Source organism: Sander vitreus, chromosome 5, assembly GCF_031162955.1.
Source record: "Sander vitreus isolate 19-12246 chromosome 5, sanVit1, whole genome shotgun sequence".
NCBI lineage: Eukaryota > Metazoa > Chordata > Actinopteri > Perciformes > Percidae > Sander > Sander vitreus.
This window is the reverse complement of record NC_135859.1, coordinates 22,971,384-22,994,290: the sequence shown is the minus strand read 5'-3', so window position 1 is coordinate 22,994,290 and position 22,907 is coordinate 22,971,384. Positions and strand designations below refer to the sequence as shown.

Here is a 22,907-nt window from a genome sequence, read left to right as displayed (position 1 = left end):
AAGACAGGGAGAGAATGAGAAAGAGAGAAACCTTGGTTTGTACTTTCATACTTAGTTTGAAAAAAAGAAAGAAGAAGCCTTACAACATGCTACACAAACACCTAAAGTGCTAAGAAATACAGCACATAAAACTAAAAAACTTAATTAAAATAACTGAAGACTAACTGTAACTTATATGCCTCTCTGGACTATTTATGCATCGTCTAAAGTGGAACAGCTAAACTTGCATCAGAATACATTTAACTCAGCAAAAGAATACATTTATACAGTAATGCTTCTGAAAATATATTGCGTCAAATCATTCCATAGAGCATTATGTGCCTCAGCTTACCGTAGAGTGAGATTGTGAGTTTACTGTAGATAAGTTGTTTAGTCTCTTGTAATCACAGTAATCTAGTTTTTCTGAGTTTGTTAGGAAGTTAGTTAATCAGATAGTGACTCTGTCCGTCCATGTTGTAATTGTAGGCTTCAAAAAGGAGTTAGCTCTGTAGGCCTCTGCTTCTCAGAAATAAGGCTATGAATGCAGTCTGTGTGTGTGTGTGTGTGTGTGTGTGTGTGTGTGTTTTCAGGCATGTCAGTAGTAAGCTTGTGTTTGCATCCATGCTTCAGTGTGTTTCTGTTGTTCTAGTTCAGCAAGTGGCCCACTGGGTGCAGACAATCCCAGGCTTTGTGTGTATGTCCTGCTGCCATGCTGCGTACTGTACTGAAAGGGTTCTGGGGAGCGAGGCGTGTGAAAATCCCACCCTTGCCCACCTAGAGACTGTCAGCTGTGTGTATGTGTGTGTACAAGAGAAAGACGGACGCAGAGAGAAAAAGAGTGCTTGGATGTGTGTGTGTGTGTGTGTGCACCTCAGAGTCTTCATTGCGGAGCTCCAGTTGGAGGACAGCAGGGGGGAGAGGGGGTGTATTCATGTGTGTAGGGTGGGAAGTGGTGGGTGAAAGAGGACACTCCACATGGAAACAACCACTCTCTGTGTTGAACAGTATAGAGAGATTCTTTATTATTCTATTATTTCATTAACTGGGGAACCTAATGACCTGACAAATGACCCCCAGCAGAGGCCACTCTGTTCTCTCAGACTCAGCACCACTGTCACTGCCTATACATCTGTCTGTCTCTTCCTCTTTGTCTGTGTCTCTCTAGGGCTGCACAATTAATCGCAATTTTATCAAAATCGTAATATGGACTAGTGCAATATCCAAATCACAGGGGGGGGGGTGTACAATATTTGTTAAAGGCAAAATATGTGTCAAACCATTCTGAATTAAGTATTGTGGTGCTCCATCCCACAATACGTATCCTACAGACTAAAGACTGGTACAGATCCTTACAAAAATCCCCCTATACTCATTTTTTTTTAAATGTTAATATTTTTCAATGCAAATGAGAATAATGATACAAAATTAGCATTCCCTTCAATATCGGGAATCATATCGCAATATAAGTCAAAAATAATCGCAATTAGATATTTTCCTCATATTGTCTACTTTATCATGCTTTATAATCCGTATGCCTTTTTACAGCACACAATTTGACATGACATGGGCCCTTATGTTTTGCTTTAATGGAATTAAGCCATCATTAATGTTATTAGTTACACCTGTGTTTTTCCTGCTATGGCAAGTCGAACTGTGTGAAAGAGGTGTTTTATATACATTACATTATTTTTTATCTCATTCTTTATTGTTATTTTATTTTATTATTTACTTCTTTTTCTCTTGTATGCATGTTGCTCCAGGGTATTTTGTATTTAATTGTTTTTGATGACATTTGTATTGATTTGTATTGATCGTGTGAATTAAACCTGATTTACACACGTGCGTGCCATCTCTCATTAGTACATGAACTGTTGTTGTCACATATTTATACCCACTGTATCTTTTTAATGAGCTGGATGAAGTGCTGAGTGAACAGCTTTAGAGTTAGTGTTAAAGGCCCTGTACACCCTCACAGGTGTTTTCAATTACTATGGTTGATTAGACATCGTCAGTCCTAGTCAGACCTAGTCAGGTTGAAGTTGTGTGGAACTGTGCTGCGAAGATGTCACCAAAGTCTATAAATCAAAACCAATGATAACTGTGTAAATTGTCCCACTGCAGTTAAATCAAAACTATCAGCAGCACAAGGAAGCTGTCAATCAAGCACAGTTTGTACACAGTCTTGAGAAGATCAGGCACATACAGTAAATGAAAACACCTGTGTGAGTGGACTATGGGTGTGTAGGGCTCTTTAATAAAATATCCTTGATCATATATTTTGTGTATGTCCGGTTGCTACCACAAACCCTGAGTCCTTTCTCTGTACCAATGTAGGGCTCGAAAACGATTTTTTTATTTAGTCATTTCTACATAATTCATGTGTGAATAAAAGCAGTCAAATTGCCAGTAAAGACGAGCACAACATTACAAATTTGTATATATTACGTAGCATGCAACCAGTCATGAGAGTAGGAAGCAATTGCTGTGCATTGATCATGCAAACATTTTCGAAGTGTAAGATATGACTCTGAAGGCGAGACTTTTGCAAAGTATATGACCCATGTTATTTTTGTAAAAATGCTAGAAATTGTTTTGGTGCTGATTAGGGTTGGGTACCGAAACACGGTGCCAATAGGGCACCGGTGCCGACGTAAACGGTAGTAACGAAACCGATTACTAGTGATCATGTGCAGTGAATGGTTAATATGCTTTTACGTCTGTTTTGGTGAGCCCAGAGGGAAAATATGGTATTTTAAAAGTAGCCTACATTTACAATAGTTAGCTAACGGTAGACTACAGAGAAAGTGTGATATTTTTACGTCCGTTACGGAGCGTGTACAAAAAGCCGTCAATCAGCAGTGATTGCATGTCAGAGAATAGCGCAGACATGCGCTTCACACCGCGAGCGGGCACGTGCGCCACTCGGCGGAAAAGGGAGAAAGAAAAAAAGAGTCTGCCGCTGTCTGGCGTGACAGAGGGAAAATATTTCAGTCGGAACTGAAATGAGGAACCAAAATTTGCGTTCTAATCCAAATAGTATTTGACTCTAATCTGAGTCCGAATACTACCGTTTGCGTAGGGTTTTGGAACCCAACCCTACTGATAATAGAGAAGTCCTTGCTTGTCAAGAGCGAGATAACATGACAGTTGAGTGGCATGTTTTGGTTAAAAGTCGCTCACCTTGTACATGCAGTAAACTTTTTGTATTGCCAATTGTGGTCTTGCTTGCCAGACGCCACATATCATGCAAGCATTGTTGCTCTATTAATAACAGTTCTGTCTTAAGTCAACATGGAACTTTCCCGAAATGGAGGCTTGTGTATGAAAGGCAAAAATGGCTTCTTCCTGTCTCCTCCTCGTGATTAATATATGAATGTATCCATCACAACATCATCATCATCATCGATGTTTCACTTGTGTTTGTGTTGTGCTGTCTTGCTGCATAGCATGGGAAGATTCAAGAGGCGGATGTGGGAGCAGTACGCTCTGGTGGAAGCCTAGTTATGTTCCCATTGTCCCCAACCACAACACAGGATGTGGTGGATTCTAATTGCGGAGGTGGATGGACAATACCCACACACACAACCAAATAATGAACAAGCACACATACTAAAACTGCATAGACAGGACACAGGTGACTTCATCCGTGCGAGACAAAACCAATAGGCAAAATAGCCATCGTCCTTTTTTAGCCCACCAGCAAGGATGTTATTTGTTTAGCCCTGGAAGCTACCTACTGCTGCTCATAAATGTGAGAATGAGAATTTTGCTGCACCATTTGACTGTGTAGGGTGTCCCAGTAGGTTTAATACCTTCAAAGGTGCTGTGTGTTTTTAAGCAAGTTTGTTTTGTCTCTTTTATTCATAACACGCTTATTGTCTTCTGCCTTTGTTACAGCACATATTTAGCACAATAGTGTTTCTATTTCTATTTCAGTGTACCTTCACTTTTAATTTAAAAGTGTTCCTTTTAAAAGAGCTTCTTTCCAGTAGCTCAGATATACTCATACCCTCTCCTCTCCCTCAACACATCTCTCCATCTGTCTGCCATATCTATTTAGGTGTTTGTGTTTGTGGCCTATCCTCTCCGAGCATGTAGACATATGCCCTGTTCCTCCTCTAATTGGTTCTCTGTATTCATGTGGGGATGCTGAGAGAGGCAGTGAGACTGCAGGCAAAGCTGACTCATAATAAATGTCAGTCCACAGCCGGGTTACGGATGGACAGCTCACTGATGGGCTGTTTATGACAAGGCGTCACTTAATGCAAGGGGAGACAGGAGCTGAGGCGAAGTTACAGAGATAAAGAAAAGGAATAAATCAAGAGAGGGTGATGCCAACGAGAGATGGAGACTAGATGAGAGAGGGACAGGGAGACGGAATCACCTCGACAGGAAGAGACATAGACACAGTGATTGTGACACAGCAGGGTGTGTGTGACAGGAGGGAGGTCACAGACAGGTAGCTGTGTGTGTGTTTTTACAATTATGTCTATTACAGTTTTTTTCCAGTTGCTAAAACACAATTTTGCAAACTAGTGTGGTTTTATCAAAATACTCAACACAATTCACAAAACCACACACCCAAACTACAAAATATCTCATATATCCTGCAAAATGAAGCACTGCAACCAAAACCACATATAGCATTATCAAAATCAAACTTTTGCACCACATGGCACACACTTCATTCATATTACCAGATTTTTGTCTAACCAACGACACACTGTTGGGTATAATGAAAAGCACTCTCATCTTTAGTATGCTTTGCCATAATACTAAAATAGTTCAAATTGTAGAAATTTCGTCAGATTGTTCACATGCACAGACCTTATCATGGTCATTGCATTTCTGTGCGTGATTTTTATTTTTATTCGTCTGTATGGGTAATATATGTTTGTTGTGTAAGGTTGTCTAAGCTGATGGATCCTAAAATTGCCTTCGAGATGAATAAAGTATCTATCTAAATATTTGCAGATACACACACATGCTGTTGAAACATTTATGTTTTTATTTTTAACCAAACAAGTCAGTGCAACATATGCAAAGCATATATATTTACATAGGACTGAACAGAAATATGCTCACAACAAACAGTAAACTGAAAAAGAAAATTGTAGAAAAAATATATAGAAAAAAAAGAGGTGCTCACATGTGGTCTTTTTATAGTGCTTACTTCCTGACTGAAGTGGTAACAATTAAGCATTGAGGTGTTTGGCCAGGTGGTGCATATGTTTGCCAATTAGCTCATGTAGTGTCATTTTGAATGGCAGTGTTTTGAAATGGCAAACATGTGACTTGCTGTCAGATTATTGTGTCTTATGCAGAGAATCGTGTTCAGTGCATTTCAAAAGTGCCATTTCGAATTGCAAAATGTGTGTAAAGCAGAAAATGTGTTTAGACTTTTGGAGACTTGAGAAAAGGTTTTGCTCTCTGTGTGTCAGTTTAAATAATTGTGCTATGCATGTCATTTTAGTGTTAGCAATTGGAAAAAACTGTAAGCACATTTTTTACCCCGCTGAAGCACTAAAGGAAAGGAAAATTGGGGTTAATAAACCTGTGTGTGTGTGTGTGTGTGTGTGTGTGTGTGTGTCTAGAAAACTCAGCTAATTAACTAATAAATTTACAGTAACCAGAAGGCTGCCCAGAGTTAGTTGTAACATATTAACATCACATGTTGTAATTGAGAGTGCATGAAAACAAGTTAGCAAGTGAGCAGAGAAATTAAAAAAGTTAGCTGAAATTAATGATTGAAACGTCCAGCTTCTAAGAAGTACAAATGTAAACTTGACCAAAACAACCTTGACATGGAAATGAAAAAATAATTGTAACAACCACTTTTATATTATGAATTGTGTATAACATCTAGACTCCATTCATGGGAACCACTGTGTTAGTGTATATGCACACACAACACATATAAATATATATGTGTGCATTCTCTTTACTGTGTGTGTTGCTTACCCTTAACATTTGTGTGTACATATTGTTTGTGTTGGGTGTGTGTGGCCTTTGTACCAAGCATTCTTGTGTGTATACACGTACGTGTGTGTGTGTGTGTGTGTGTGTGTGTGTGTGTGTGTGTGTGTGTGTGTCCTGGTGTGTTTTCAGGAATTCATTCTGTCAGGTCTGGAACCCACTGCCTCCTCTCATCCTCTGTCTCCCGACAAAACAAAGCAAAATCCCGGTTTGTTTATTGTTTTGCCTGCCTTGTTTTTCTTTTGATTGTTGTCAAAGTTCCCACTCTCTCCCCTTGCGTAACAGCATACACTCCACTGCGCTATGCTATTATTTACACCCTATGGTTTTCAGAGTTTAGCTAGAATGAGAGCGTTGTCAAAAGGCCCGTTGATAAAGGAAGCAGAGTTAAGAGGGATAAAATATTGTTGGAATGTAGGCCTGTTCATACAAAGTGTTTTCTCCAAATGACGGAGTGACATGTTGGCCCCTTCACATGTACTTGGGAAGCCCGTTGCTGTACAGGAATCGATCATGCCATCTCTTGTATTTTATAAATCTTAACAGGTTTGGAAAATAAAATCTCTTAATATATTTGGGAGAATAAGACTTTCTCTGTGTGTGTTTGTGAGGGCCTGCATGTGTGTGCACATATCTGCTTATGCGCATTTCTGTTATAAATACCAGCGGTGATTGACAGTTTCCAGTGTATGGGTTTGACAGCTCTTATTTGTTGTAGTCGACAGGCTTTTTAGTGAATGGCTGACGTTTTGAGGTTCTATGTCTGTCACTGTGCGTTGGCTACAGGGCACTGCTGTGGATGTGGATACCAGTTGATGGTGCCTCCCTTTCAGCATCAATGCACAGTGCATATGTGGCTCCTACAGGCTGTTTTTCTAAACAGCTCTGGGCTCAAAGGGTCATGGGAAGATTAAACATGGTTGTTTTCTAAACTATTGATTTCTTGTTGATGTTGACTGACAGTTTTGTGTAATGCTACTGGCTGCAGTGTTTGCTGAATAAATCTAAGAAAGTGAAATAAGATGAGCTGGATATTGTGGACTGGTATAGTTGATTAAAAGAAAAACACAAAGCTATTGAAGATGTTCAGCTTGGCCCATGTTATTGTCCAGTTGTACATTGTATCATCTAAACCAAACAAACAAACATACTGTAATTTAAGTGATGTGACAAGTTAATCAGCTACAGTATAATTTAGTTCACATCAAGGGTTTCAGGCTCTCAATTATGCCAATCACATGTGGGCAAAACTACCATAGAAGAGGCAGAGAAAATACAGTTTCTTTACTGCCTAGAGCTTTCACGAAAGGTCACTTTTTGTAGTAAGAGTCACTTTCTCTTGATTGGAAAACTCTGGCTGTTGCTACGTCTGTCTTCACATGCACTTTACAGTTAAATGCAGCAAGTTGATTCCTGTTTTCTGGTGGGGTTCCAATATAGGTTTTGACAAAACAATCTCACCTCAAGCTCCATTTTGCTCTTCTAGGGCTTTTGTTCATTTTTTCTATGGTATGATTTGGTTGATTGGACCTTGAAGTGAGATTGTTTTGTCAGTTGTATCAAATTGTAGGAAATCACAAGTAAAATAAATGGAATCAAGAAAGGTTAAGAATAAGTGGGTAAACCAAAAAGTAAATGTACCAAAGTACAGTAACTGCTGGAGAACATAGAAAAGCAAATAGAGATTTAATACCCTTCCTTAAAATTGCCAGTGGAATACAAACATAAGAATGGCAGACCATTATGAAACATATAAAATAATGACATAAACCTCCCAGTAGTTTGGCACCTGAGAAAACATGTGAGTGCACAGTGGAAAATTTAGAAGAAATACAATGGTTTAGTGTCAGTGGCTTCGAAGAAGTCTCATTACACCCACTACTGACCGCACACAGTTTACACTAAATCCAGTCAAAATGATAATAGTGTGTAGTGTGTATATGCACACACTCATAATAGCCTGTCAGCTAAATGGCTAAGGGAATACCCAGCCGCATGCCTGAGTTTGAGAAATGCTGGTTCTAATAGATCATGTCATTTTGAACGTTTTGGGGTCAATAGTCACTATACTGTAGTTGCCTTATTATGCCATCCTCTTCTTGTTTGTAAAACGTAGTTGGAGAACATATTAGATGTATTATATATTACATTTAGTATGATTAGTGTGCCATAATGAGTAGAAAGCTATAAATTTAACTCTGCATAATGCTTAGGCCAATTTGGTATCTGTTATTCTCCTCAGATGAACCTTTGAACTCCCCAATTCCCCATCTGCATTCCTCCTCCTCCACAATGAATCAGACGGCTTCCAACTAGAGAAACCTCAACCGTGTTAATGAGGTACAGACAGATGGACAGAAACACTTCAAACATAAAAGAGGAGGCAGCACACCTGTAGCACTGACACAAACAACAATAATCTTTATTGAGACATTCAAAGACTGTGTTTTGACAGCACAGCTGCCTTTTTCAGAGTATTTGATTTTAGCGACAGACAGCTATGCAGCTTAACAAACGCACACATGCATCCTCAAGCACACCAAACACACTCTTATATACTACAAAAGTGTGCTCATGTTTGCTTAATGTCTCAATAAGTTGTTATTTTTACATTGAGGCTACAGATGTGTGGTTTCTCATGGTTGTTAGCTTAAAGGAACACTCCGACTTATTGGGACTTTAGCTTATTCACCGTTTCCCCCAGAGTTAGATAAGTCCATACATACCCTTCTCATCTCCGTGCGTGTTGTAACTCTGTCTGACGCCCCCACCACCAGCCTCGCTTAGCCCAGATCCTGGAGGTAACCGGCTCCAACTAGCCTACTGCTCCCAATAAGTGAGAATATAGTTCCCAGTCAGGGGCGCAACTACCCAGTGTCAGAGGGGTATGCAACAACAATTTTGCCCCCCCCCCGCCAAAAAAGAAAAAAAAAAAGAAAAAGGTGTGCCGGACATCATCATGTATGGGCTTTAAATAATAAAGGTTTATCTTTCAAAGTATATCAGCGACGTTAACGGTCACCCAGTTGCCCTGGGCAACCAAATTGTGACAATTGGCAACTAATCACCACCCCTGGTTGATGTGATTTGAGTGGTGAGTGGCTTTCCATCTCTGTCTGCACTATTTCCCCCCCAAAAAGGACACAGTAAATAGGTTGGTCAACAGAACTTCAAACCATACTGGACATTTAGTTTTGTGTGGTCTAATAGAACTCCTACCTGATGTCATCAATGGTCTCATCTCTACGTGATGCCATCGCCGACCTCATGTCTGTCTCATTAACTCCTTGCCTGTGTTCTTCTCCACTAAGACATATTGTCAAACAAACATTATGTAATATATTTTTCATTAGTTTTGCCATATGAATAATATTAAGAAATGAATCTGTTGGTATCATGTGGCTCCCCCTACACTTCCACCTAATGTTAGACCTACCTGTTGCCTTCCCCTGTCTTTCCTGATCCACCATCCTCACACCTGAATGAAATGAACTCACTGTTAAATATAGCAGCCTAAATTCAATTCTTAAATCAGCGTAGTGATGGCATCAGATAAGACAACTATTATGCAGTAAGGTTGTGCTGCTGTTGAAATTACATTCACATTTTGGATTCACATATTTATTTATTTTTCTTCTTGTCATTTATTGTGCATGCTACCTTATATTTACCAGTTGTTATCTGTTACCTCCAGGATCTGGGCTAAGCGAGGCTAGTGGTGGGGGCGTCAGACAGAGTTACAACACGCACGGAGATGAGAAGGCTATGTATGGACTTATCTAACTCTGGGGGAAACGGTGAATAAGCTAAAGTCCCAATAAGTTGGCGTGTTCCTTTAACTTGCATGAAAAAACCCAAAGCAGTTGAGTTATGAAAAACATTTTCATCTCGCTTGATTTCTGATTTTAAAAATAAAAAAATGTTAGTGATGATGTTGAGAATGATGATGCCACTTAATTCCACATGATTACCTGTTTGTGGAATATATTAGCCGGCGTCCTCATGCCAAAATTTTATTTGTGCTGTCACCTGTGTGCACACCCAGTGACAGAAAACCCTCCTCATGTCTTCATAAAATAACCCACGCTGATCATCCTTCAGCAAGATGGCAGAATGCTGCTCAGACAGCCAGAGAAGCTTGTGAATGTAGGCTGGCACAAAGACAGAGAGGAGGACAGGCAGACAGGTTGGCAGACATGCATGTACTGTAAGCTAACTGACAAACAGTAATGTCTCATATATTGTGGTTGCTGTAAGCTGACCGAGAGACAGCGAAGCAGTCAAGCATGCAGACAAGTTGATAGACCACATAGAAAGATAGAGAAAGATAGACCAGCACTCACTCAGTCATCAGGTTTTAAAAAAAAAAAAGAATGTGTGTGACCATGGCAACGTAACAGTGTAACAACAAGGATTGTAGATTTGTTTTTGGATTAACAATGGTCGTTACGTGTGATGAAGCCAAAGGAACAAAGAAGAGTGTGTGTGTTAATTACAGTAAAGCATCCAGGAAAAGGAGTGAATTTGTTATGGCTGTGTGTGTGTGTGTGTGTGTGTGTGTGTGTGTGTGTGTGTGTGTGTGTTGAGGGATAAAGGGTTGCCAAAATCCGACAGCTCAGCCTCATGTGCATGCCGCCTCTCTTTCTGCCTCTTTGTCTGTCACTGTCAAGATATTTCTCTGTAAGGCAAAAGTCAACGACCAGGCAGCAGCAGAGATGCTCCAATTGGACGAACTGTCAAGGAGCTCACAGTCACAGAAGACACATAATGTAGCAAAGTCACAGAGGACCTATAATGTAACACATCCTCTTTCTGCAGAGCGCTCGAGCTGGTAAAATTACAGTAACCCTTTCTTTGATGTTGATTTAATACTGTGCTGGTGTCATATTGAAATAAGCAGAAAAGCAGGAGGATACATTTTTATTCTGAACTTTCACACTCAAATTTGTTCATATTTATTCATTTTAGTCGAGTAGGTATAAAGTGCAGCACATTTTTATGCATTTTTGGAAAAATCAGTTGATTCAATACAGATTTTGGAAACATTTATGCGATATGTCAAGGCCTGAGAGAACAAACACACTTTACATTTTGTGTAATTAACAATAGAGCATGAAGCTGTTCTGGGTTGTTTTTCAACAGCCATCCTGTTTTTTGTTTTCCTGCTAGTTAAGACCTTGTTGTAATGTGACATCATTTCTGGATGAGGTGACAAGCTCTAGGTTGGCCACATAGGCACCTAGGTAGCACAGAGGAAAAACACCTTAGCTCAAACTTTACTGGAACACAACACGTCTTCCAGCAATGCACTCTGTTGGCCAATCAAGTACATGCAAGAGCACTTACCTGAAAGATTACTTTGTAATAAAAACAACATAGTACTAGTATATTATAACAGAGTTGTGAAATTATGTCTCATAGTATTATAAATTACTGTCCAGTGCTTTGGTGTTGGTAAGCCTCCAAACTCATTGATGTATCGCTCAAACAGGTCAGGACCCCTTTTAATCTCATCATTGCTATCTGAAAGCAACACACCAACGCAGCACCTTGCATTTTCTTAATGTAGAGCTATTAACAGTCTAAAAGAGGGCGTTAGCAGTAACTAAAAATGATGATCTGCTACATGCATGCAAGCAAGTAAGATAACCATATGTTTACAGGACTTTTCAGAACAGAAGTTATAATGGGCTTTAGAGGAAAAATAAAATAAAAGAGATGGCGATAAAAGAGACAGTGAAGACAATATATTCAAGCAGAATTAAGTATAAAATAAAAGGTGTAGAATCAAGAGAGAGAGCCAAAGAAAACAATAATGATGTTTTTTAATAATGATAATATAATAATCATGTTATTGTATCCTGTTCTGTGGACCTCTATACCAGTGGTTCCCAACCTTTTTTCCTCGGCGCCCCCCCTACTTATGTCTAAGAAAAGCTGACCCCCCCCTCCCAAAAGTTGAGGTAACTCTCGAGATATAGCCTTACCTTCTTTTTTGATACAGAGGAGTTATCAGCACTTTTACGTTTCTCCGCCATGTTTCATTCATAAAAACAGTGATGCCGTGGCGGCAGGAAAAACGAGGATGATAGCAGCTAGCATCTGACCTGATGACAGCAAGGGCCACAGGTTAAGAGGTCCCAGAGGTTTGGCCTACTAAGTAGCCTGCCTACAATTTTAAGCAAGAAAAAAAAATATAGTTTTTATACCGACTTTTGTATACATTATATATTCTAGTGTATTATCATAATTTCTTTAACGTGCAAATATTTTTTTTCACATTTGCGCCCCCACTCTGATCTTTGCCGCCCCCCTGAGGGGTCCCTGGACCCCAGGTTGGGAACCACTGCTCTATATAAGCATACAACAGAACAGTTTTTGAATTCTCAAATGTTGATCTACACAGTGCTGTCTATCTATGCTGTCGGTACAACTCAGAAACTTCTCCACCTTTCTCCAAGACACACAAACTTTTACTTTTAAGTACACATGACATTTGACTAAACTACGAAAGATTGATTGACACTTGTTGTCAACACTTGAGCCTGATGCGCTTCGCTTCACTTCGTGTCTGTCTGGTGTGGGCTTTGTTTTGATATTTTAAGATTGCTTCACCCGGCAGCCAGTTTCACACAGACAAAAAGTGCTGTCCTATTTTTCTTTTTCTCTCTCTGTGAATTTATAGAAAGCTTGGTTGTTATATTAGGTTTGAATTTAAATTTCTGGATATAGAACAAATTATTTCTGTCAGTTAATTCTTTATAGTTTGATGTTTGAGATGCTTTTGATTGTTTGTTACATTAAAAGATCCCTTGGATTATCACCATTTTTCATTCTTTTGCTTAAGGTCTCATTCTCTTTCATTGTGTCTCTCGTTTCTCCCCTATCTATTTCTCCCCTCCCCTCTTTGTTTTTGTCAATCATCCCTTCCTTCTCATCTTTTACTCCCTCTCCCTTTCCTAGCTCTGTTAGCTTCCTATTTATTTTTCTTTTCTTTTTAAAAGCAGTTTCGGTAAAGCACTCAGCAAAAGAAATTCACGGCCTTGACAAGTATTTCAAATCCAAGCTATTCTTGAGGCAAATAATTGATGAAGAGTGCCTTTTTGCGTCCGCTCAGCCCCATTCAAACAGACTCCTTGTGGAATGAAAATACAACTGCTCGATGGCATACACATGTGGTCTTATATAAACTGACATTACTGACTCCAGTAACCACTTGATGGGATAAAAGCAGCGCTTCTTGAGCGTCTAATTTTTTTCATTAATTGGAATAAATTGATTGGTTGACTCACGAAACCTCTTAAAGCTTAAAATCATAAAAAATTGGCCTCCACTTAACAGTTAAAGATTGTTCATCTAGGTCAGCTGTTCTCAACCTGGGGCTTGCGAGTTAATTTCAGAGGGTCGCCAGATGGTTGGTGAGAAAAAAATAAAATAAAATATTTTAGACTGGAGAATGTTTTTTACATTACTGTTTGAGTTTGGAACCTTATGTGTTCAGTACTTAATTTGTAAATCCGGAGGTCCTCGAATACAGAAAGGGTTCTGTTCCGGCGTATCAGAAGGAGAGAAAAACTCAAGGGACGCATTTAAAAAAATCCACAGTGCCTGGAGCACATTGGACAACGGCAGGTGCTAGCTGTTAAAACCAAACCAAACTAAACAGGAGGTGCATAGAAACAGTGGTTTACAGCAGTTTGCAGCTCTCTCTCTCTCTCTCTCTCTTTCTCTCACACACACTGATCAGGGTGTGGGGGGGAGGGGTTGCGAACACCAACCTGATTATTCTTGGGTGTCGCAACTCGAAAAGGTTGAGAACCACTTATCTAGATGACAACAAATGCGCTGCTGTCGGAGCTTGATTTCAAAGTAAAACTCAAAGTGAGCTTATCTAAAATGTCATTATTCTTTATTACACAACTACAGGGAGTGTAGTAGGCCACAGGTGAAGCATGAAGTCTTTAAACTGTGGTGAATGTTTACAACAGTCAGTTTTGGTAATAATTCTACTGTTGATTTTGTTTTTGCTGAGCAGGTGGCACCTTGTGTAGTAGCCTCGGCCACTAGTGTATGAATGTGTGTGTGAATCAGAATCAGAAAGGGTTTTATTGCCAAGTATGTTTTTTTAACATATACAAGGAATTTGTTTTGGTGTTGTTGGTGCACGTCATACATTCTTTAGATTGAATATTAAACAATATAAGTATAGGTACAAACAATATAAGTATATTTACACAGTATGTATTAAGTTTAAAATAAAGAATAAATAAAGATATAAATAAAAAATAAAGAGCAAAGAGCATTACAGCAGAGAGAGAACAGTGGCATGAAGGTGGAGTGTCAGGGTGGTTTCCGGGCCTTGTTGATAAGGCTAGTGGCGGAGGGGAAAAAGCTGTTCATGTTACGTGAGGTTTTGGTCCTGATGGACCTCAGCCTCCTGTCAGAGGGGAGTGTCTCAAAGAGTTTGTGTCCGGGGTGGGAGGGGTCAGCCACAATCTTTCCAGCACGCTTCAGAGTCCTGGTGGCGTATAGGTCCTGGAGCGGCGGCAGATTGCAGCCAATCACCTTCTCTGCTGACCGAATGACACGCTGCAGCCTGCCCTTGTCCTTGGCTGTGCTAGCAGCGTACCAGATGGTGATGGAGGATGTGAGGATGGACTCAATGATCGCTGTGTAGAAGTGCACCATCATTGTCTTTGGCAGGTTGAATTTCTTCAGCTGCCGCAGGAAGTACATCCTCTGTTGTGCTTTCTTGACGAGGGAGCTGATGTTCAGCTCCCACTTGAGGTCCTGGGAGATGATAGTTCCCAGGAAGCAGAAAGACTCCACAGTGTCAATTGTGGAGCCACAGAGGGTGATGGGGGCAGGTGGGGCTGGGTTCTTCCTGAAGTCCACAACCATCTCCACTGTCTTTATGGGGTGAATGCTGCCTGCAGTGTAAAGTGCTTTGAGTTGTTGCTAGGACTAGAAAAGCGCTATATAAATGCAGCCAATTTACCATTTAAAACCTGACAGCCCGTGTTTTTCGTCCTGTTAGCAATGTTGTCACAGAAACTAACGTGATAAGTACCATGGTTTTATTACTGATACAAATAGAGGCCATGAAAATAATACCCAGGTTGCAATAAACCACCTTTTCCTTTACATTGTGGTATCCTTAGTTTGAGTCTGAGGGTTTCTGCTGTAGTCCATATAGAGCTTCTTTCACAATTATCCCTCCATGATTTTTTTTACTTTGTTGGCTCATCTAGGGAATTGTACAAGTAACCTTGTCAAAAACTATTAGGCCTGTACCAAGAGCTGCAGCGGAATATTCAGTCCAACATTTCAGCAGTTTTTGAAGGATACTTGATTTATATTTGTTAGTTTATTCTCTCTCGTGTGTTGGATCTCCCTTTGTGTGTAGCCTATATTGTTATAACATACACCGACATGTAGTGCATATGGAACATTAGATGCAAGTGAATACATGATTATCTTCATTGGTTATTCCAGTTTTCTGTATCCTGACACACAGGATTGTGGCTAAGAAGTGTGTGTGTGTGTGTGTGTGTGCACGCGCACTACTATACTGGTAGTATAGGGCTGTGATGATGAGGATGATGTATCCTATCCCCATTAGTGTTAGCCTAGATCTGTCAGAGCCTTGTTGGGTTTCTGCCTGGCATAATCTCAACCCTGAGGAACAATGGGATGGGCCAAACACACACACACACACACACACGCACACACACACACACATACACACATGCACACATATGTTCCCAAGACAAAACAAAACAGTGTTTCTCTGTTTTTAACGCACACACATACCCGACAGTACCTGGAAATTTTCACATCCACATAAACACAAACACACTTTCATCCTCAACCCTTGTGTAACACACAGGAAGTGTTACAGTCTGGTTTGTTGTCTTATTGTAGCTTAGTTTTGATCGACATCATATATCACACACTGAAACTGCATTTTCGAATGACCCCATTCTTACCTCTGTTAGACAATAATGGAGGCAGCTCTGTTAGCTGACAAGTTTTTATAAAAATTTTTTTCAACTCGACCTGTGTTGTTACTGTGACCCTAGCATAGCGAAGACCATCAATGCAAATAACTGATTATGCGGCGCTGGTTTCTCCTCATTATAATAGTGTTTGCCACACTAGAGATCAATAGAGTGAGTGGTGTGAACAGATCAGTGCTGTTGGAAACACAGTGTGTGTTCATCATTCAACTAATTTAACTGCATGCCCAATTTGTATTTCAAATCAAATCCTTTCCTAACAACATCCTTGTTTACTCCGAGAAATTATTTATCACCTTGTAGAAATACTTTGATGTGCATCTTCTTTACATTGCTTCTCACTCGTAACAAGACTTTAATGAGTTGTTTTATCGCGTCATGTCGCACAGAAGCTGTCCTTGCAGCGCTCCCTCTGCCGTAGCTAAACTGAAGGCCGTCCTACATTCTCCTTCCTCGCTGTGGAGTTGCTGGGGTGTGGTGGCTTGGGCGAGAGATAACATCTTCCCTCTGTGCTCTCTTTTATGGACTTTTAACGTTGCTTCTAATTAATATCGCTGTCATTAATTTGCAGTGACACATGGCCTCCCTCCTTCCACCCACCCAACCAGCCAGCCAGTCAGATTCAAGCCCCAAAGCCCTGTTTAGTCTCTAAGCACCAAACTGCAGAGAGGAGAGCTGTAGACGGGAGTGTACAATGCTCTGAAACTCACATGGTTTTAGTGTATTTCAGCACAGATTTCTTTATTTTTTGTTTGTTTCTTTGTGTCTGTCTTCATTCGTTCTTTCTTTCCCCCTGCCCTCCTAGTTGGTGCTAGGAGTTCTTTGCCATTATCAACATTCGGCCTGACGGCACTGAGTGCACTTCAGTTAACTACAAGACTGCCCTTCTCATTCTTTCTTACCTAGAAAGCATTTCTCATATTATGGCCATTTTCTTTATGATGGGTGTTGATGGGTTGTCTCGCCATTACGCCCACTCATGGGTTTTTGTGATGGGGTGATGATAATGATGATAGCAGTCCAGTGATGGTTGCCCTTGGTTTCATACGTTAGCAGCAAAACCTTGTTTTGAGCCTGCAGTCTTTTCAGAAAGGAGAGAGAAACAGCGAACGCTTCCCAGGTGAACTGGAAAGCAAGATGTAGAGAACTTTAAAATATTGAAGCAGTGTTCACAAATCCTAATTACATATGCCAGCTTCGCAAGACACAAGCTTCCTTATCCATTGTATTGCTATTGTATCAATATCTATCTATAAATTGCAGGAACGTCTGTCTGTCATTGTGTGTGTGTTATGCGCATATCTCTCGAACTGTTAGTACGATGGATTTGAAACTTGACAGGTGTCTTGCTACGGGCACGAGTAAGTGCGGTGCGAAGTTTGGATTAGAAATGCAAAAGATATCGTTAAATATATTGGTAAAAGAAGCACACATTGGCTTTTGCTGCGCTAGCCGCTGGCCACTCCCCCTCTCACCCTGAGGACCAGAGACAGAGAGCAGCGGAGCTTTGACAGCTAGAATGTGACATACACCTCAGACCCACAAAAATGTGCAAAGTAGCACAACTTTGGACGGTCTTTGACTTTGAATAAACAAACGACAATTCCCGAATTTAAGGACGTTTTAGAATCCCACACATGCAAAGCACAACCAGCTACAGACAACAAGTGCAGACAGAGCGTGATGCCACTTATAGGCAGGCTATTTATCTTATAAAGCGAGATGTATCTATATGTGTGTCCGTGTTTGGGAGGAAGGTAACCTGCACATCAGCAGATGCCACATGCAGAATGCTTTAGAACAGCGGGGAGACTATTTTCCTGCTATTGTATTAAATTGCTGTGAGATGGCAGAACGTAGCCTAATCTCGGAGATTATTCCTTCAGAGCGCTGTGCGATGTGAGAAAATCTCAACGTTGAACCGGACAGATACATCAGTTTTCATCAGACCCCTGGGTCGGGTTAATTAAGTCGCCAAAATAGCCCCTTGAATCAAATCCCCTACTTCACCGTTAAGCCACTAAACCTGTATGGAAATGAACACCTCTGCTGAAATGTTGAATTTGTTAACGATCCGACACGAGACAACCCCGTCTCTCTCTCTCTCTCTCTCTCTGCGCGCACACACGCACGGTCTGGTTCTGGTGGTTGATGAACGCAGATAGGTGCTGATTAGCTCTCATAACGGGCCGGGTGTGTAGCGCACTGCCATGAGTCCATGACGCTAAATGCCTGATTACTCCACATTTTCATTGTGATATTTTGTGATTACATTCTGAATCTGCAGCGTTCTCTGTCAGGTAAATACAGTAGTACTATGTCTTCCTCTGATGTAGAAGTATCCTACACTGTAAGTCAGTAGTAGGCTATACAGTGGAGTTGCATATTAAGTGGTTTGGGGTCCTTCTGTAAGTCATTTTGGGGTACAATTTGGTTTTGATGAATTCTACAAGCAGCAATACCACAGGCCAAGTAATCGCCTGTTTCAAACAGGCACATTTTCAACGGGCACTGTACTAGTTGATTTTATTCCAGACTTTAAAACAGGCACTATTTTCTCTTGTCTCTTATCACTCTGTTGAAATACATCTTGCTATATTCAAATTATAAAGTTACATAATTTCAGCAGATATATGGTTTTTTTTTATCTTACTGTAGCCCTCAATTTTAAGGAAGGAAGAAAAAGAGATGGGAAAGAAAAAAAAAAAAAGTAGTTTTTGCTCTGCATCACGTTTTCTTTACATCTGAAATACAAACAATACATTACAATACAAATAATGGATGTAACAATTAGAACTTACATTTTCTAACTTTTTTATGGTTTATTTATTCCCCACTCATTCTAACTCACAGTCAGATACAAACAATCTACATAGTACACTTCTTAGTCTGTGCTTTTACTTGTATGCTAAATGAATATGTCTGCTTTATCAGACTAGACACTGTGTTATTAAAATGTGTCATGAAAAAGCGCACAAGCAGTAAAGTTTAGTGTTCCATGGCGGGCCTAATTTTCTAATATTCCAGTGCATGCTTTGCAGGGTTACTGCATGTATTCATTGTGATGTCAGTGTTGAAACAATATGTTGTTGATCATGCTACATATGATGCAGCTAGTCTCTTTTAAACAACAAGAGAATGGAGAGTGGACAGTGATTTTGCCTTCAGTGTATTTTTAAACACTGATGGATAAGACTTAGAGGATAGTACGTACTGGCCAGAGAGCAGTAATAATTAATTAATGAAGGTTTTATGGAAAGCACAAGAAAGCCGACTGAAGAGGTCTTGGTCATTACTCATACGTATGTGCTCTTGTTGCTGCTTTTTTATCCTCTGTTTTGTTGTTCTTGTACCTCTCTTATTTTTTATTTTTTATTAGTTTTATTTAGGTTGTTTGCTACCCCACACTCTTATGCCTCTCTAACCCTACTTCTCTCTCTCTCTCTCTCTCTCTCTCTCTCTCTCTCTCTCTCTCTCTAGGTTCAGGAAAATGTCTTTGTTGATTTTAACCACCAGGAGCTGCTTGACCTCTACAACAAGGTATGTTATTTGTGTGTGTGTGTGTGTGTGTGTGTGTGTGTGTGTGTGTGTGTGTGTGTGTGTGTGTGTGCAAGTACATGTATGTGTCCACTTTCATGTCACGTTGCATTAGACGTGGTTAAACTTGTCTTTTCAATGTGTCATCCGATCATGTCAGGACGCATGAACTGTGAAGTCGGTATGCTCCAAGATCGGATCTTGCTCACATTGGGATCCGATCAGCTAGACCACATGCCAAGGTGGTGGCCTGCCTCGCAATCCGGACAATTGATCAAACGTAGGTCTTGCGTCATCTTCCCGCCGCAGAGTTCCTCTCCCGAGTGGGAGCAAAGGGATGAGATTCGTAGATGGAGGAAAACCAGGGATGGAGCACATCCGAGTCCCGCTCTCTTATATCACTGTAGTCACTGTGGTATATGTATTAATCACTCGTCTCCGCTGCTTCTCAACAAAGCGCATCTCATATGGGCCCTGCCACCATTACAAAAAAATATATATATATAAAGAAAAGAAGAAGGGTCTCTCTTGCACCAAGTGCCATTGTGGATGCACCTATTGTGCGGGAATATATCCGATCACTATCTGATCAGGCAGTTCGCATTGCAGTGTCAAGTGTGGACACACATACAGTATGCGTACACAGCTGAGTTCTAATGTTGCACATCCAATCACAAAAGTAGCATTGAAAAGACCACAGCCTAAGTGTTTCAGTGCCTATCTCCCATGTTGCATTGCACCCTGATTGACAGACATTGCCTGACAAAATCCATCTGCCTGCCCATCTCCCTCATACTACATTTTTTGTGGCCTCTTTCTCTTTTTAGTTTTGTGTGTGTGTGTGTGTGTGTGTGTGTGTGTGTGTGTTCCTTTTTTCTCCAAACACTCAACCCTTTCTCTTCTTTCTTTCAGCTTGAAATCGTGCAAGGTCAGTTGGATTCTCTGACCTGATGCCTGGTGCTCTCACACACACACAGACACACACACACACACACACACACACACACACACAAACAGTGTTTTTGCTGACAGCTATGCCAGCTGTTCCATTCTTGCTCTGATTTATTAGAGAAAAATGTCAAACTTTGATGGACGGAGTTTCTTTCCACTTTAAGCTGCTTTTATTCCAGGTGCATGCTTATAACTTGGAGAGGCTGGTGTGATAAATTATGATAAATCTGATTGTACTTGTAATTGTACTGAAACACATTTCTTAGTAACATTTTGTATGTCCAGCAGTAAGTAAAAATGTTTGATGGCCCTAGGAATTAGTTATTATAAGATTTAAAAAATGTGCCAATAGTCAATGATCGTGAATATTTGTATGTACCCTTAGAAAACTAAGTTAAGGGAAATGCTAGTTTGATTTATAAACAAATTCATTTTGTGTCCATGACATTCTAATAAAATCTGAAGTGGAGGTGAAATCCATCCATGCTGTTGTTATTTTCGTGAAGGCTCATTATTTCTCATTAAGACCAACCTGGACTGCTGGTTCAACAGATGGGAGTTCTGGGAGGCAGAGCGCACCTCCAGTGTGTGATTATGTGTGTCTTTGTGTGCGCATGCATGCATGTGTCTGTGTGTAGATGGGTGCATGAATATGTCCTTGTCCATGCATCTGTCCTTGTGTGTGTGTTTTTGTGTGTGTGAATAATTCCTCTCTTCTGCTTTTTGAATCCAAACGATCTCAGACTTCCATGCAGATTCAGTAATCCCAACCCCATCAGATCTACCCAGTGGTCCCTCAACGCCCAATTCAAGGCAAGCTGGTTTGCAAACATAAAAACACAAAACAGTTAATTCACACATATAAGACCAATCAAATGCAAGAATATAATAGTGTAAAGATTAAAAGAAAAGAAAAATAGTTGTATAGTGAGGGTAACATCAACGGGTGGTTGGTTTGTTGCAGTGTTGGTGGACGGAGGTGTTTTACTGGCTTGTCGTGATGAAGAAAAAACTGAACCTTTACAAACTGATTTACGTTCCAAACCACACCTGTGCACATTGCGGTCACGCTTAGTGATTCAAAGAAAGAGATCACGGACAAAGCGGGTTGAAATGAGCTTTCTTCACTGGATGTCTGGGCTCATTTTTTGGGCGAGCAACTCAAACATTTGGAAGGAGCCAGTTGAGGTGGTTTGGGGATCTGATCATGATGCTTCCTGGATGCTTCATTTTGGAGGTATTCTGGACACATTTAGAAGCAGAACACACTAGAGAAAATGATTATATCCCCCAGGATAAGCTTGAGGTTGTGGAGAAGGATATTTAGGCTACTTTTCTTAGACTACTGCCACTGCTTTATAGACCCAGGTAAGCAGTGGAGAATGGATGGATGGATAGATCAAAGGAAATATGAGCTTATACAGATTTACCCCTAAATTCCACTAGGCGCGTCTGCGCTGTCTGGCAGCGCCGCGGTATATCACATCAGTACACTATTCTAACAACTAAAACACCACCACAAATACTTGATCGTTCTTCATAACTGGACCAAATGGAAGAACCCATTTACCTATGTAGACTACTTACTTTATGGTAGAAGCACAGATATCCAGGATAAATGTCCATATCAACTAAATCTGCAAGCAAAACGCTCTGGTATGTCTTCTGCATAATTGAAGTACTTCTTTGAAAATGGTTTTAAAAACTTGTCCCTCAGTCAGGCTCATTGCAGACAACTTTCCCATGCAGTTCTGATGCTTTTAGTGTCTAATCTTAGCAAGTGGCAAGCTGTGTTAATAGGATAATTGGCATGTAGAGAGGACATAAAAACACAACAAAATCACTTCCCCTTCCACCTTGCCCTGTAAAATAGATGAATTCACCTCTTACTTTACTGTGGGAACCCTACTTACACCTCGGATATACTGCAAATATCCAAAAGTAGTGTAACACACCAAGACACCCTTCTTCCTTTTTTAGCTACATTATGGTAGACTCAGAGTAAACCTTGAACATTTTTGAATGGAGAGCACACATATATAAGTAGGCTACATAAAAAACTAGGGCTGTCAGCATTACCGCGTTAATCGCAATGCGATTAAGGGCCGAGCATAACGCATACATTTTTTTTAATCGCATGCCACCATTTATTAATTTATTTTCACTTCACTCAGCTTCGCATCGTGCCTAACAGGCTACTATTTTGACCCTTTGCTGCACTTTGTCATACTTCCTCGTAACACATCCTGCTGCTGCAGGCTGCAGGCATGATGGAGAAAGACAGCAGCTACACAATCTGAATGGCGCTTTTTATTTTCCAAAACTCCCGGATGGGTCGAAAGCCATATGCACATTGTTTAAAGCTGAATTAAAATATCACGAAGCACGTCAAGCTTGAGCTACCACCTACGAGCTAAGCATAGTAGTACAGTTAACGTGACTCAG

The 22,907-nt window shown here is 40.4% G+C and overlaps 1 protein-coding gene across 1 annotated transcript in view; it reads left to right on the top strand.

Annotated features, from left to right (window-relative positions):
• Window positions 1-20,942, top strand: part of commd10 (COMM domain containing 10) — a 59,575-nt gene extending 38,633 nt beyond the window's left edge. Inside the window, exons 4-5 of the mRNA XM_078249866.1 lie at window positions 19,455-19,514; window positions 20,424-20,942. Coding sequence (XP_078105992.1) covers window positions 19,455-19,514; window positions 20,424-20,462 — 99 coding nt within the window. The 3' untranslated portion in view covers window positions 20,463-20,942. The remainder of the gene's footprint in view (window positions 1-19,454; window positions 19,515-20,423) is intronic.
• Window positions 20,943-22,907: the final 1,965 nt, after the last annotated feature.